Raw genomic sequence first — 16,710 nt, 5'->3', positions numbered from 1 at the left:
GGCCTAATTCTGGGACATAAACAGCCTGGCCTATCCTGACAGAAAATCTTTGAACCGAGGCAGGAAAAGTGTGTCACTGTCAGTCTCGTCAGCAGTTTTCAATACCTTCAACAATGGCCCTATTCTGGACTGTCTGGCCAGGATAGGACTTGGGCTCCATTCTTCTTGAAGAAGAGATTTCAAAAGGTGGAAAGTGTCTGTTTGACTCCTTGGCCACTGGGCCTGGGGTTCCACAAGGTTCTGTTCTGCCACCCCCACCCTCACCCCACTTTTCAACATCTAGGTAAAGTCTTTGGAAGCAATAGTTTTTGGAGATTTAGAGTGTAGTGTCCTCAGTATGCAGATGACACCCAACTCTATCTCTTTGAAGATGATAGCCATCTTCTAATATCTCAAGGGATGTCGCATGGAAGATGGAACAAGCTTGTTTTCTCCTGCTCTGGGTAAATTAAGCATTTTAATGTATTCCTCAGGCATTTGGTTATCTTTAACACTGTTCTATCTTTCTTTGATATTCGGATTTGTTCACGTTTGGAAATGGTTTTAATGTTGTGAACTGGTTTGACATTTTCTTAACAGTAAGTGGTGCAGAAATATATTTTAATTAAAAATATATATATTCTTTTTTCCTCTGTTAACGGTTTAGAATATTTTGAAAAGTGGTGACAAAGATATTTTAAATAACAAAAAGAAAAAAGAAGCCAGCACGTAACATGTTGTTAAGAAGAGAATTAGCAGGGCCTGATATTTTTTTTTAATGGTCCTCTTTTCACCCTATATTCACATAGATTTGTAGTTTTCTTACAGTTGGTGGTGAAATGACAGCAGAGCGTTGTTTTAATTGAGATACCAGAGCAATAGGGCATAAAGCGTCAAAAGCTGTAGCCAACTTCTGTAGAAAGGATTAAAATTCTCTGTAAATCTGCATATCAGCACAAGAGAGATTGTTATTCCATTTCCCATTGATTCCTGGTTGAAATGTGAAAAACAGCTCAGTTAGGTATGAATGACATTACATCTGTTGAATCCATTCTTTTGTATTTCTTTGTTTTTGAGCTGAGGGCTAGATGAGCTTGGGGATCGAACACATGTCTTGTTTGCAATTTCTTAGAGTTGCCAGTGCATTGGCTTAGTTACAAGATAATATTAAGCCTGCCATTCTAGCCAAGGTGGGAGAGAATCCTTTAAGAAAAGCTTGTCCTTTTCCGCTTCCTTGTTGGGTTATATGCAAATAACATTAAACATTCTAGCAGAATCGTGAAGCTGTCTTTATAGATCTTGGAGACTAGGGGATGGAAGCAGGAAGTCATGCATCAGAAAGCAAAGCAAGGATATGAATACGTGAGAAATGTGTAGCTATAATTTTGAATAGGAAATCTGATGTTGTCCCAATAGGGGCAACGTTCACCTTAACAGAACTACTTCTGTTGTGTTATTTTTAATTCAGGCCCAAGGTTAATGAAGAGACTTAAATCAATAAGCTAATGGGGACATTGGTCTCTCAGTGCCTAAATTTATTGCAATAGACTTAATGCCCCATTTAAAAGAATGTCACGGAACAGCACAAAACCTGAAGCTACAATTCGCCTTCTCCCCCTTGACAACCAGCTCTTACCATGCTGCACAGGGTTCAGGGCAACATACACAGACAACACCTTGAATAGGTCACTCATCCCTCCATAGAGGAATCCAGCAGCCATCCATCACCTCAGGGCTATACACACATGTTGGGGAAGGGCAGTGAACCAGTATGAACAATAACTGGCTTTATTTCATGGTTTCTGTTATGCAGCCTTTCTTCCGGCATCCATCTTGGAACCACTCCCCAGAACACAAACCCTCAAGCATGTTCAGTTCCACCTGTTTCTCAAGAAACACTTTTGGGTTGTTGGCTAGATGGCTATACAGTGGTACCTCGGGTTACATACGCTTCAGGTTACATACGCTTCAGGTTACAGACTCCACTAACCCAGAAATAGTACCTTGGGTTAAGAAATTTGCTTCAGGATGAGAACAGAAATCATGCTCCGGTGGCGCGGCAGCAGCAGGAGGCCCCATTAGCTAAAGTGGTCCTTCAGGTTAAGAACAGTTTCAGGTTAAGAACGGACCTCTGGAATGAATTAAGTACTTAACCCGAGGTACCACTGTATATATATTTGCATACCATAGCTCACTGGTAGAGCATCTGCCATGCACCCAGAAGGTCCCAGGTTCAAGCTTTGGCATTTGAAGGTAACAGGGTGTCCTCAATCTGAAGCCCCAGAGAGCTTCAGTGTGCACAATACTGCACTGGATGGACCAATGTTTCTTGTTTTCCTTTCTTCTTTCCCAAGTTCTGTGACTTATATCCTAATATTTTCACTCTAGCTGCAGCAGTGGAAGTTAAAAGACCATCCTTTAGAAGGTCCCAGGATCAGTCCTCAGCATCTCCAGGTGGGGCGAGGAATGTCCTCTGTCCTTGAAAAGCTACTGAGCTATATGGACCAGTGGTTTGACTGACTGACTGCAACACAGCTTCCTCTGTATCAGAGTGCTAGCAAGGCTTTTCCTTCCCTGCTCTGCTTTCAAGGATCATTTTTGGAGCAGATGTTTGTTGATGGATAAAGCTTTGGCATAAAGGAGGTAATGCATCCAAGGCAAAAAGCAAGTCTTCAGCTTATCACTAAGCTTTTGGAAATGAGATGCCTTTACCAAAGGGATCATATGGTGTTTAGCACAGTACTAGTGGCTGGAGGATGTGAGCTCATCCAGGGTCCTGCTTAAAGCCATAAGGTCTAGTATTGTAGGTGATGGGTCAAAATACACATGTTTGGAAGGCAATCTGCTCTTTGGGATATATTGCTATGTGAAAGGTTGCTCCATTTTTTGCCCTCACTTCAGATATTTGGGTGGAGAACTGCATCACGACATTCTGATTTTTTTGTGTTCTCATTGTATTAGGTGTGAGCTCTTGTGCCGTCAATAACGGAGGCTGTGAACATGAGTGTGTGCAGATGAGTGAAGACCACTACCGGTGCCAGTGCCACACACGCTACCAACTTAAGAGAGATGGGAAGCACTGTGAAAGTAAGTGTGAGCCCAGGGTGCAGGTAACCTGTTGGAAACACAATACGAGCCCAAAGGCTGTAGTTTGGGCTAACCTTTGGCCCTTCAGATATTGTGGAACTCCCTGACCATTGGCCATTCTGGTTGGGTTGATGCAAGTTGTAGTCCAACAACATCTGGAGGATCCCAGGTTCCCCACTTCTGCCCTAGTAGAATGCATGTTACTTGCATTGATTAATGCAGTTTTGTTGTTGTTTAGTCGTTTAGTCGTGTCCGACTCTTCGTGACCCCATGGACCAGAGCACGCCAGGCACTCCTGTCTTCCACTGCCTCCCGCAGTTTGGTCAAACTCATGCTGGTAGCTTCGAGAACACTATCCAACCATCTTGTCCTCTGTCGTCCCCTTCTCCTTGTGCCCTCCATCTTTCCCAACATCAGGGTCTTTTCCAGGGAGTCTTCTCTTTCCATGAGGTGGCCAAAGTATTGGAGCCTCAGCTTCACGATCTGTCCTTTCCAGTTAACACTCAGGGCTGATTTCCTTAAGAATGGAGAGTTTTGATCTTCTTGCAGTCCATGGGACTCTCAAGAGTCTCCTCCAGCACCATAATTCAAAAGCATCAATGCAGTTTAGGTGTCAGAAATAGAGAGTCATGTGGCTGGTCCATGCTGCCAGGCTCTCTGGTTCAAGCCTGTTACATTTCACCTACACAGTGACCTTGTACTATTGCAATAGGGGAATGGTAGGATTATATCTAAGACTGGACTTCTTTAAGAGCATTTGCAACTTTTTGTAATCTGCCTACCCTGTGGAAGTATGAGGATCTCGATATAGAATGTAAGCATTTGTCCTGTCCTGACCTCAAACAAAAGCTTACAGGGCATTATAGGAGTTGCTCAGAGAGCAAGAGAGCACTGGGTGAGCGCTGACAGAAGCTGGAGGTTGACTTATAACTCCCCCAGTCTGGATTACCACTCCTAAACTCCAATCCAAGGCTTCTCAAAAGGACCCCAATCTGTGGGTCTTCAGTGCCTTCCCACCTGACCTGCTCTCGGCCATATTTCCTGCAATTCTGTAAAGGGAGAAACAGCAAGACTTGGCTATGAACTGAATATCATGGAGGCCCATGGAGTGGTTAGAGGAGACAGTAGGGTAGTCAACTCATCAAGTAACATAGGGGGGAGAGGAAATAATAAGAGGGAGGTGTACGAGGAGGGACAGTGGGGAGAGGAATAGAGATCAAAGCAGGTTATTGGATTCCCTTGTTCTCCCTTTCTTAAAAAGAATTAGGAAGGAAATATGACCTTGGGTTGTCCTTCCTTCTGCCAAGTTTTATTAGCTCCCATTATCTGTTGAAGCTGCTGATGGCCTGAGCTTTATGCTTGCGTTTCCATTGATCAACTGGAGACTTTGTTTGCCAAGTTTTGCAGCCGAGCTCAGCTAAATTTCCCATGGCAAACTCACTGCATATATGGTGCCATCTGCAATATGCCCATACTTACCATACATGGTTTTTTAAGAGAGAAAAAATCAAGGCTTTTTGGTCCTGTGTTTCTTCTGTGTCTCAGTTCTGCTTGTAGCAGGAGCTTTGCCTGCGAGAGGTGTACAAAAGACAGGGAAAAGACTGCCTCACTGGAGCGCTTACAAAGGAATACAATGATCACGAAAGGATAAAATCAGAGAAGCCAAAGGCACCATTATCAAAGTGGGCAAAGGATGTTAGAAGTGATAAGAAGGGTTCTGGATGTACATATGAAACTGCCATATACTATTCAGACCTTCTAACAGCTGCCTACTCCTTTCTGCAGTTTTCTTAAGGTCCCAAACATTATATTGCCTACGTGTGCTGCTGCTTTGCTCCTGAGCTTAGTAGACTAGAGACAAAACAGCTCACCTAAAGACACATGGAGCTGCATATATACTAAAGTCGCATCATCTAGATCAAGGGTAGCCAACATGTGACCCTCCAAATGTTGCTGGACTCCAACTCCCATCAGCCTCAGTCAACATGGCCAAAGTTCAAGGATTGTGGGAGTCGTAGACCAACAATATCTGAAAGTAGCCACCACATTGGTTACCCCAGCCTGGTACTTGGAAATTGACTTGGGGCACATTTTCCAAAATATTGAACCACCACTGGAATCTTTAGGCCTAATTTACCGTGGATTTTTGTTGCTGTTGTTCTGTTTTGGGTGTTTTCAAGAATCTCCTGGTCTCTTTCTGATTTGATGTGCAATATATTTGGAGCAGGAGCTTTCGCTCCTTTTGGAAGTGCATTTCCAAACAATTGTATTGACTCTCCGGTAGAGCCGCTGCTGTAATCCCTCGCAGCAAGATCTCTGGTTGTTAAGGGCTGGTCACGGTTTGCCAGGCATGTTTGAGCAATTATATTTGTCGGACTGCAAAGGAAGCTATAGAGGAAAGTGCCATCAATTTGAACTGCTGGCACAGAGAACCGTTGGCAGGCAGAGATGCGCGTGGAAGTATCTGTGTCAGATCTCTGCTGAATATTGGGAAAAGCAAGTCAGCACTGTATGAAACAGAGAATATCATTAAAGCAGATCCCTCTCAAACCCCCCCCCCCTTATTTCTTTCTTTTCAGCTGTTGCAAAACAGGTTGTGCATGTTGGCCAGTTTTGTAACTATTGAAAATAAGTTCAAGCATCTCTGCCAGATGAACTTGTCAAATGGTTTGTGATGAACAGTCAGAAGGAAATTGGGAGATAAATATCACTGCAATGTGAAAAGACTTGCAGCCTGCGCCAGATAGATCTTGACCTGTGTTCTGTGTATTGGTGGATGTGTGTGTGTGTGTGTGTGTGTGTGTGTGTGTGTGTGTGTGTGTTCTCAAAGCGTCTTACCTTGCTGGTTTGTAATTCAGACACTTAACATTCCTAGCTAGCACCTTTGATCCGCATTGCTTGGATTTCTTGGTGTTTGGTTTCAGAGATCGACCCCTGTGCGAGTGGAAATGGAGGCTGCTTGCAGATCTGCCAAAATGAGAGCGGACTTGCAGAGTGTGAATGCTATTCGGGATATCGCCTTTCTGCAGATGGGAAGTCCTGTGCAGGTAAAAAAAGCAAAGTGTGGGTTGCGGGGATGGTAACTAAAATTGAAGAGTCTAGTTATTGACCTCTTTTCTAACCAGGTATGCTAAACCCTGTAAGCAAGAACGTAGTTGGAGCCATTCTGCTGTGACGAGGAGTTACAGTCTTGGGGTCAGACTTCTTGATTTGGAAGCACAGGGGTGGGGAGAGCCCCTCTGGCCCCCATTGCCTACTCCTGCTGGCAGATGTGTTCAGTTGTCTCCCATTAGGAGACCATGGAAGGGAGCTTCAGACTGAGGCACCCCCTATTGTTCTCTTCTCTGCCATTGCTGGTTCAGCTATTCACTTCTTCCCACCATTAGAGGAGAAGAGAACCTAGGAGTCTAAGGAAAGTCCTCTTGGAAATCAATGCCCAACAACATGATGCCTGTGCATACACCACTTGGAAACCATTTTAGCAAATAAATGGCATATAAATAAATATAAATATAACAATTTGTTTACTGCAGTTGTATTCCACCTTTTTCTCCAAAGAGCTCAAGGTGGGAGCCAGTGTGGTGTAGTGGTTAAGAGCAGTAGATTCGTAATCTGGTGAACCGGGTTCGCGTCTCCGCTCCTCCACATGCAGCTGCTGGGTGACCTTGGGCTAGTCACGCTTCTCTGAAGTCTCTCAGCCCCACTCACCTCACAGAGTGTTTGTTGTGGGGGAGGAAGGGAAAGGAGAATGTTAGCCGCTTTGAGACTCCTTCGGGTAGTGATAAAGTGGGATATCAAATCCAAACTCTTCTTCTTCTTCTCTTCTACATGAGTCTCCCACCCTCAATTAATCCACACAACAACCCTGAGAGGTAGGTTAGGCTGAGAGGCAGTGGCTGGCCTAAGATCACCAGTGATCTTCATGGCTGATTTGGAATTTGAACCCTTGTCTCTCAGGCCCTAGTCCAGCAATCTCATCACTACACCAATCTGCATCTGCAGGGTAGCACAATGGCTATTCTATAATCATGTCTTAGTGATTGAGCATATGTGTTTGCTTCAGTTCCCTCTTCTACCACCACCACCACCACCTCAACCCACCCCAGCAAAAAATAAAAACAAAAATCCCTGTTGTTCTGTAGAACTATAGAGTGCCTTCAAATATTTTCAGAAGGTCCAGTCATGACTAACAAGTGCCTCTTATTCACCTCTGCTGGCCTTCCTCTGCATACACAGCTCAAATAAGCTATGTCCTCAGTTCAAATTTGTCCACAAACAGGTGCAGAGAGGCTGGGCAAATAGGTTGAGCATGCACTGACTGCGCATTGTGGAACATGCCCTAGAATCTTCTACATCACTCCTGGATTCCTTTATAGGCTCCCTGATTTAGAAAGGGTTTCCTGAAGGTTGCTGATCTCCATTAAGGCTGACCTTTCATTCAACACTGTTCAACCTCAACACCGTTTTTGTTCTACAGATGTTAATGAGTGTGCAGAAGGGACGGCCAAGTGCACCCATCACTGTGTGAACACTTTGGGCTCCTTTGCCTGCGTATGTAATCCTGGGTTTGAGCTAGGAGCTGACGGAAGGCAATGCTACCGTAAGTGGGAGTTTTGCGGCAGTGCTGTAAAGGCAAGTGTATCTTTCCAAAAGGATAAAATGAGATGATGATTTGGTGGCTGTTTTTATCTGGGGAGGCGTGCCCCTGTTTCTGATTCTTGTGGTATTCTCATTTTTTAAGAACCAAGGTGATTAGAATTCCCAGTAGATGTACCTCAGTGCTTGAATGCTGGATTTTGCAGAGGCCTTCATGCTGAGCCATGGTTTCTGCAATCATGAGCGCAAATTCAGAATTCTGAACTCTGGCGCCTGCATTTCAAGAGGCAAACAGTGCTGCTGACCAGTCTTCAATATATAGTGAATTATAATGAGTTCAAACATTCCCGTAGTCACCCAAAGTACGTGTTCACTTCAGACTCCATGTTTTAAGGCTGATTTCCCCCCCCACGTCCATCTCATCTCTCCTGATTTTGCATGCCATACGGCAGTTTTAAACAAAAGCATAATTACTTCATATATGTTAGCCCTCATTTTTTCCTAACCGATTCATGACTGAAATGTGATATAAAAACAGTGGCTTGGCCTACTCAGTCCGAAGGTCCGTGCTTGACCATAAAAATTATGAGATCACATGGATGAAAAGGTGGAGACAGGTGGGGAAAATATGGAGAAATAACGCTTAATCTAACAAATTAAATTTATATTCTGAACTAAAAATTTATGACTATTCAACGAATAACATTGATGAGCCTCATAAAATAGCAATATGGTGCATGCATTATATAAAAAGATTTCAAAGGCCTGAATGTGTTTAAACTACAGAATGTTTTCTTCAGCAGGAAACTCGTTACACTGAGCAATTTATATCCCCCCCCCCGACACTACAAATGTAACCAGCCTCTTTGACCTTGGGTTTTATAATAGCCCGCATGTCTAGCTTTGTTTTTTAATAACTATATAATTTTCCACTGAAGAAGACGTCATGGGTTTGAAACATGTTTGAGCCTTTGATATGCATTGGTATGTTATCAGGTTCATCAGTGTCATTTATTGTATATTGATAGATATTTTGGTTCAATGTGTGCATATTTTTCCTGCATATTTCCCTCTTAACCTCTTTGTTCTTTTGGTTTGGTTTGTGGCCCAAGGATAGGAAAAGTCTGCATATACATTAAAAGAACTGTAGTTTACCCCTCACAGTGCTATAATTCCCAGCATCCTTAATCTACCGTACCCAGGGTTCTTTGTGAGGAGGTGCTTTAAATGTATTGTGTGTATGCTGAAACTCTTGTGTTTCACTTAAAGATACAGGACATCCTAGAAGCTAATATAGTTTGCTACTACTAACCCTCTGAGTGATGCAGATCTTTATGTAGCCAAAATGGCACCAGCTGCAAGCAAGAGGGAGGGAGGAGCAGCCTTAGAGGAACTGCAAGTTTTGCTAAAGTACATAAAATATTTCTTGGGCTAAGGGAGAAACCCCAAAACATTGCAGTGGAGACTGAGCAAGTTCACTGGGCATGGAATTGCTGAGATTGTTGAGTGAGGCAAATGGAGAACCAGTGGGGGAGGAATGCAATGGAGTATCCCTGAAGGGGCTGGCAGGAACTGCATTGTTTTCTTCTAAAGCAGCAAACTTACTACAATTCTCATTTTTATTTATTGATTGGCAATGATTTGATTCTTTTCTGGAAAGGCATTGAAATGGAAATTGTCAACAGCTGTGAAGATGATAACGGAGGTTGCCTTCATCACTGTGAGCACTCCACCAATGGTCCACTCTGCTCTTGTAACCAAGGTTACCGCTTGGATTTAGATGGGAAGACATGCACAGGTGATGTATAAGGAAATGCAGACAGCTCTTCAAAGGAATCTGTCCCCTTGTTAGACTACAAACCTGCATACGGTGGAACCTCGGTTTTTGAACGTAATCCATTCCAGAAGACCATTCGGCTTCCAAAACGTCCGAAAACTATGGAACAAAATCCATTGAAAAAATGGAGAAACGTGCTTTGGAAGCTGTTCAACTTCCAAGGCGCGTTCAAAAATGGAAGCAATTACTTTTGGGTTTCGGCGTTCAAGTTCCGAATCGTTCGGCTTCCGAGACACTCGAAAACCAAGGTTCCACTATACCACTTTAACAACTCTTTCCCCCCACAAAACCTATTATTGGGTGGGGGGATTTGGGGACCTGGTTTTACAGAACAGGATTACGTGATTAAGGAGGGCAATGCCATGCACTCCAAACCATAGAAGTTGTTGTTGTTGTTGTTATTTCATTTGGCACAAAAACTGTCAAAAGAACAGTATTTATTTAACAAGGAATGGGAAGAATTGATAGCAATAAAGAGTGCAGATACACACAGAGTCACGCAGATGATCGCCAAAGGAGGAGGGCTTCAAGAGAGGGGAAAGTGCAGAGTATTCCACACCTACAGTTAACAAAGCAGCAGGCTTACTTTTGAAAGCTTTATTTTACACTATAAGCACTTTATTTTACACTATAAGAAATGAAGCAGCTGCAACAGACTGTGTTTATATAATATTTGGAATATAGAGTACTTAAGGTGTTTTATGTGGTAACAATGGAGGCAAGGTTTTTCACTGGTATCACCAGTGTTGTGGAAAGCCCTCCCTGATGAAACATGAGAATCCCCATCAGTATTGGCATTCCACCGGTTCCAACACTAAGCAGAAACATCTGTTTAGGGAAGCATTCCCCTGAACTGGACTTGTGATTTCATTGTTTTAACTTGTTTGAGGGTTGTTGTTTTTTAAAAAAACCCTCTTTTAATTGCCACACATTTTAATTGATAGTTTTGTTGTATATTTCAATTAGGGATGTGTTAATGTTAAGGTGTATTTTAAATATTGATTAATATTAAATATTAAATATCAATATTAAATATTGATTGACTTTAGAGTTGCAGATCACATAGAAGCAGATCATGTATTTTGGCATATAAATACTCAGCATTTGTTAGGATTGTTTTCTGAATCCTGTGGCCATTCTGGGAGAGAAACGATGTAGATATATTTGCTTGTTAGTTTATATCAGGAATGTGGAACCTGCAACTTCTATCCTTCTGGACTATTGGACATGTTGTCTGGAGCTGATGAGATTTGGTGTCCAATTTAGAGTGCCACAGGTTAGCCAATTCTAGGCTATACATGAATGTGCATTTGCCACTTTGCAGAGTATAGGCCACTCCTGGTTTAGACGCATTTGAATGACATGCGATTGCGCACGCACACACAGCGCCAAACCCAGAAGTAGCCCCAAAATGTCATAAAGACATCATGAGAAGGGGAGGAATGAGGTGGGATGTACAAGGGTTACGCATGCTCTGCTGACACGTGGACACCACCGGAACTGAACCCCCATGCAAAATGAGGATTTCCTGTATAGGAGGACAGGTCTCTGCCCAAAGGAGATTACAATCTCCACCAGCACAAGCTGTTTTAAAAAACACACCATTATTGCAAAGGGGACAAGAAGCGTTTCCCACTAACTGATGGCAGGTTTCAATGCACAAGTGAGTATTAAGAGAACCAGAAGCATAGATATGATCTGAAACATTGCCTTCCAGCTTCTTTGTGACGTTTGAAGGAAAAAACAATGGTATTGGTCCATAAACCTGCATTAATCGATTTCATGCTGGCCTCCGGCCTCCGTGGATTGATTGCATGTTTTCCCTATTTCCTTGTTTCGACTAGATCCCCCAAGAATGTTAGCACCCTTTCCAAGGTTAATTGTCACACTGACCTTTCTCTTTTCTTGTTTCTTCATTCATGGAATTTTGCAAATTCAGCATTGACTGGTCATCGTTTGGGTAGCCAATCAGCTTGGCTCAATCTGTACTTCTATTCATTCATTCATTCATTCATTCATTCATTCAATGACCTTGTTTCACCTTAATTACATCAGGAGTTTTAGGTCCCATGCAATTCCAGCTCTGGCAGAGGCACCATGTGATAGTGGTTATCAAGTTTCCAGGAATTATGTAGTGGTTATCAAGTTTCCAGGAATTATATAATTGCCTTTAAAAAGTTAATATTTTCATCTGAGAAGACTTTTGCCGGAAGCATTTCACAGTTGTATTTGCATTCTGTCTAAGATTTTTGGCAAGATGAATTCTCCAAAGAATTCATGTGTATTCATAGCAAAGGGGATTTCTATTCAGCAGTGCCTGTTCCTAGTAATATAATGCTAATACTCGGCTTCTACATGACAGTTTAAGGGTATTAAAGCTGCTTCACATGTGCTACTTTGGTGTGTCTTAAAACTGTCTTAATAAGAGAGATTGGTAGAGCCAATATAGTATTGGGAATAGGATTCTAAACTTGAACCCAGAATACTTGGGTACAAATTCTTGCTTAGCCCATGTAGCTCACTCAATGATCTCAAGATAGTCTTTCTTCCTTGGTCCCTGTCTTCCTCATCTCCCGTGGAGGAATTGTTGTGAAGATACAATGGGGAAGGAGAGGTTGGAATCAAGCCCCAAAATTAGGGCTCAAGCCAATGGATTCAAATTACAAGAAAGGGGGTTTTATGATATGATATGATTGATATGATATGATATGATGTTTATTTCTCTATGAGGCATCTGAAGCAATTTGCAACAAACATATTTATAAAACAATTAAATAATATAAAACAATATAATATAAAACAATATATAATAATAAAATTGATTGCATATATGAAAACCTATATAAATATATATCTATGTCTATACATATCTAGTTGGTTAGTTTAAAACAACAACACATACATAAAATCAGTTCAAATCTCATATGGTTACAAACTGAGGTACAAATCTCCATTTAGAAAGAGGAATGTGCTAAAAGACAGTAGAGAAGGAATCTGATAATTAGGAGGATGGTGTCAGCTGTCCAATGGTGGATGAGCAGGGCTTGGAAGGTGGTGGAAAGGGGGGGAAATAATGTATGTGATTATATGGTTTGATAAATTGCTATGTTGAAATTGCTAATAAAAATAATTTTAAAAAATAAATTAACTACTTCTACGGCATTGTGAAGAATTTGTTCATCCTTCCTGTAGACCTGGACGAATGTGTGGCTGGAGATGCCTGCTGTTCACAATTCTGCATCAACTACATCGGAGGCTACGAATGCAGCTGCAAGGCAGGCTTTCGGCTTCATCCGGACGGCTGTGAATGTGATGGTAATTTAAATTGGCCAGGCACTGAGCAAGGCACTCAGGAGGCCTTTTGCAGAAATGCCGAGCAAACATTCCATGGGGATCTGCTTTGTCGTTCATTGTGTTTGTCACCTCAGGTCTTGCAAGCAGTGCTGATGTGCGCCTGCTCCTGAGAAGACCTCAGGAAACCGCTCATGTGATGGTGGCCTGCTCATTGTCGTTGCACTCCAATTCCCATCAACCCCAGCCTGTACAGTTGCTGGCCAGGGATCATGGGTGTTGTAGTGCAGTAGCAGCTTCCCTACCCCTTGTGCCAGTGGCGAGCAGGCTACAGGTGCTTTTGGGGCGGATATAAAGGGAAAGGGACCCATGACCATTAGGTCCAGTCGTGGCCGACTCTGGGGTTGCGGCGCTCATCTTGCTTTATGGGCCGAGGGAGCCGGCGTACAGCTTCCAGGTCATGTGGCCAGCATGACTAAGCCGCTTTTGGCGAACCAGAGCAGTGCACAGAAACGCCGTTTACCTTCCCGCCGGAGTGGTACCTATTTATCTACTTGCACTTTGACGTGCTTTCGAACTGCTAGGTTGGCAGGAGCAGGGACTGAGCAACAGGAGCTCACCCCGTCGCAGGGATTCGAGCCACCGACCTTGTGATCGGCAAGTCCTAGGCTCTGTGGTTTAACCCACAGCGCCACCTTGGGCGGCTATAAAAAAAAGGTAAAGGTACCCCTGTCCGTACGGGCCAGTCTTGCCAGACTCTAGGGTTGTGCGCCCATCTCACTCTATAGGCCGGGAGCCAGTGCTGTCCGCAGACACTTCCGGGTCACGTGGCTAGCGTGACAAGCTGCATCTGGCGAGCCAGCGCAGCACACGGAACGCCGTTTACCTTCCCGCTGGTAAGCGGTCCCTATTTATCTACTTGCACCCGGAGGTGCTTTCGAACTGCTAGGTTGGCAGGCGCTGGGACCGAACGACGGGAGCGCACCCCGCCACGGGGATTCGAACTGCCGACCATGCGATCGGCAAGTCCTAGGCGCTGAGGTTTTACCCACAGCGCCACCCGCGTCCCTTGGGCGGCTATAACTCTGCCTAATTTCCCAATTGCACTTAGGAGATTAGGAATGGCTCCCAGGCTTCTCTTCCCTTTACTCTGATATTTCATTTCCAGAGCTAACCATGGCGCAGCAGCATTGCTGAGCGTGCATCGTTCAAAACTACAATTTGAAGTGCAGACCATGGTTAGCTGCAAAAACTGCTACCCATAGGTAGTTCCAAAAAATGAATGTGGTGGTGGTGGGGAAATAATGTGAGTGGGAGGAGGAGCAAGGAAAGGAAACAGAAGCCTATTATGTGCTCCCAGGCAAGGAAGGGCAGCGAAGGACATTTGATACGCTTGGCTTTGCTTCTAAGTTGCATGGTTTTGTTTAATGTTTATCCAATTGGATTTTAAATGGAAGTTGTTTTAAATTATGCTTGCAAGCTGCCTGGGCATTTCAGAAGGTGGGAAATGCAGATTGTATCTAGGTAATATCAATGGGTTGTATCCAGTGTTAATCAAACTCATATTATACTCATTGAAGCTAATAGACAATTAACTTATGTCCATTAATTCAAACAGCTTTACTCTAATGTTGGATACAACTGAATGTACTAATAATCAAGGTAATCAGAACAGATAACAGTAATAGTCATTCTGAAGTTCTGAACAGGAGTTCAGCACAGTTTTCTTCTTGATCCAAATTGGGGTTTTGCATCCAAGGTTTACTCTCCTCATTTAATTTCCTAGATGTGGACGAGTGCCTATCCGACACTGATGGCTGCGACCAATATTGTATTAATTCTTTGGGTTCATATGAATGTACATGTGAGGAAGGATACAGGCTCAGCAGTGCCAATGGACAGTCTTGCATCTGTAAGTTATTCTGTATCGTTAGGAGCTCTATTCGAAGGAAAACTCCAATTACCAGCCATGGTTTTTGGAAGTGATAATGGCATTACTTATTCAGAGTGAGGCGTCTTAATAGCACATAATCTTTTAAAAATGAGGTTTGTTTGAATTGTCTCATTTTCAGCAAATCAGATATTACTCAAATCCTCGTTATATTGAGAAGCTAAGCATAATTCTAAAATTCCCAAAGTGGTTGTGTTGAATCTGTAATATAAAGCCAAAACATTTATCTTCTGTTTCAATCAGACTTTTAAATATATGTTTCAGTGTTAAAATGTCATCTATAGCCTGATGGTGATGTGATGATGGTGTGTGTGTGTGTAGCTTTTATATACGTTTATAATTTAATGATTGTTTATTCTAATGCTAAATATGTAATCCCTAGACACTGTTTTGTGTTCAGTTCAAATTCCACATCTGAGATGATTTATAAATCTTGTAGCTTTGCTATGGCTGGGCTTATGGGACAGAAACACATACAAGTCACCCTGAATCCAATGGAATTTAAGGCTGATGGATAACAACTTGCTTGGGTAGGCATCTTTAATTCAAAAGACAAAGAAACTAAGATTGCTCTCTACAAGTGAGAAGCAGCTTGTCTAATCAGCCCCCTTAAAATGGGTTGAGCAACGAAGTGCAAAAATCTCACGTTCTAAGGACGAGCAATTTGGAGGGCACGTTTAGCACATGAAGAATTCAAATCAAACTAAACAAGCACAACACCATGAACTACTGACTCTTTAAGACAAAGATGGGCAATTTGTGGCCTTCGAGGTGTTGCTGGACTACACCTCCCATCATCCATGATTAGCCATGCTGGCTGAGGCCCATTGGGAGTTGGAGTCTTAGAACATTGGAAGGACCACAGGCTCCCCACCCCTGCTCTAAGGTCTTCAGGAAGGGCAAAATAGTTAACCAGTAACACCTATTGCCTTCCAATTCCAAATACAGAGTACCTCCGTGCTAGCAAGAGTTTCAGTTCAAGTGTAATATATGTACATATAGTTGTTAAACCATACATCTGCACCTTATATGTAGTGATTTCCCCCCCTCCTTGACTCTTGGAGGATGATACAGGCAACTAAACTACCCTGGGGGTGAGAGAGTCATCATTACAGGGTAGTTTTGTCATCTGAATAGTCTGAAGAGCTTTCATTGATTGTAATGTTTCTGTTTCCTATTAATAATAGTAGCAGCACCTGTTTAATGATGTAAACAACAAATTGGATCAAGCTTGTGGGACTTAATAAGATGAAAATGTAAGTATTTGTATCTCTGATATCAGCATTAGATGACGATGAGCTGGAAGAGGAGGAAGAAGAAGAACTGGAGATTGCCCGGATTCCTGGCTTCCGCTTCAGAAGACCACCTCAGCTCCTTCACTTCAGTACCTCCCTAGATTCTTTCTATGATGAGGAGGAAGAGGAGATTCGTGGAGAGCTCACTGTTGCACACCAAGTTGGTGAGAGAATGTTTCTAAAATCTTAATTTTTCACAGAGAGCACACATGGAAGTAACATGTTTCCAGGGAATGAAAAAAATCAGCCCAGAAGATAAGGAGAATTATAAAAAATTGGAGCTACTAGAACATAGTCATAATCACTCTGTTCTGCCTATGCTGCTGGAGGCAGAATACCTCTGAACGAGAGTTGCTGAGAACCGCAAGCAGGATGAGTGTTGTTGCATCCAGGTCCTGCTTTTTGGCATCTCATAGGCCTCTAGTTGGCCATTGGCCTGATCCTGCATGCTGTCCTTATGCTCTTAGGGTGAGAGGTGAGGTGACACACCAAACAGTTCCTTGTGATCCTAAGTTAGCCATGTTGTCTGTTTCCAATGGACCTGGAAGGAATGTGAGTTTTAAAAAACAGCAGTCCATATCACCATTGCTAAAAACTGGAAAACATCTGGGGCATGTATGGAGGAAGAGTAGTGTGGGAGATTGCAGCATACTGTTCTGATGGAAACACTGACA

At 42.9% G+C, this 16,710-nt stretch overlaps 1 protein-coding gene across 11 annotated transcripts in view; it reads left to right on the top strand.

The window, feature by feature from the left end:
• LOC114597953 (uncharacterized) overlaps nucleotides 1-16,710 on the top strand; it is a 210,845-nt gene that overhangs the window by 127,831 nt on the left and 66,304 nt on the right. For 9 of the 11 annotated variants that reach the window (XR_003706925.2, XM_028731484.2, XM_028731486.2 and 6 more), the window contains 7 exons: nucleotides 2,941-3,066; nucleotides 5,991-6,113; nucleotides 7,544-7,666; nucleotides 9,323-9,460; nucleotides 12,692-12,814; nucleotides 14,577-14,702; nucleotides 16,024-16,200. Coding sequence is in view for 10 of the 11 variants with exons in the window: in XM_028731484.2 (XP_028587317.2) it covers nucleotides 2,941-3,066; nucleotides 5,991-6,113; nucleotides 7,544-7,666; nucleotides 9,323-9,460; nucleotides 12,692-12,814; nucleotides 14,577-14,702; nucleotides 16,024-16,200 (936 nt within the window). In the remaining variant the exon portion in view is untranslated. The remainder of the gene's footprint in view (nucleotides 1-2,940; nucleotides 3,067-5,990; nucleotides 6,114-7,543; nucleotides 7,667-9,322; nucleotides 9,461-12,691; nucleotides 12,815-14,576; nucleotides 14,703-16,023; nucleotides 16,201-16,710) is intronic. The other 2 variants (XM_077929790.1, XM_028731485.2) reach the window with 2 other exon arrangements.

Source organism: Podarcis muralis, chromosome 6 (genome assembly GCF_964188315.1).
Source record: "Podarcis muralis chromosome 6, rPodMur119.hap1.1, whole genome shotgun sequence".
NCBI classification, from domain to species: Eukaryota; Metazoa; Chordata; class Lepidosauria; order Squamata; family Lacertidae; genus Podarcis; species Podarcis muralis.
Note: the sequence above shows the minus strand (reverse complement) of the source record. Positions and strands in the feature narration are given on the sequence as shown.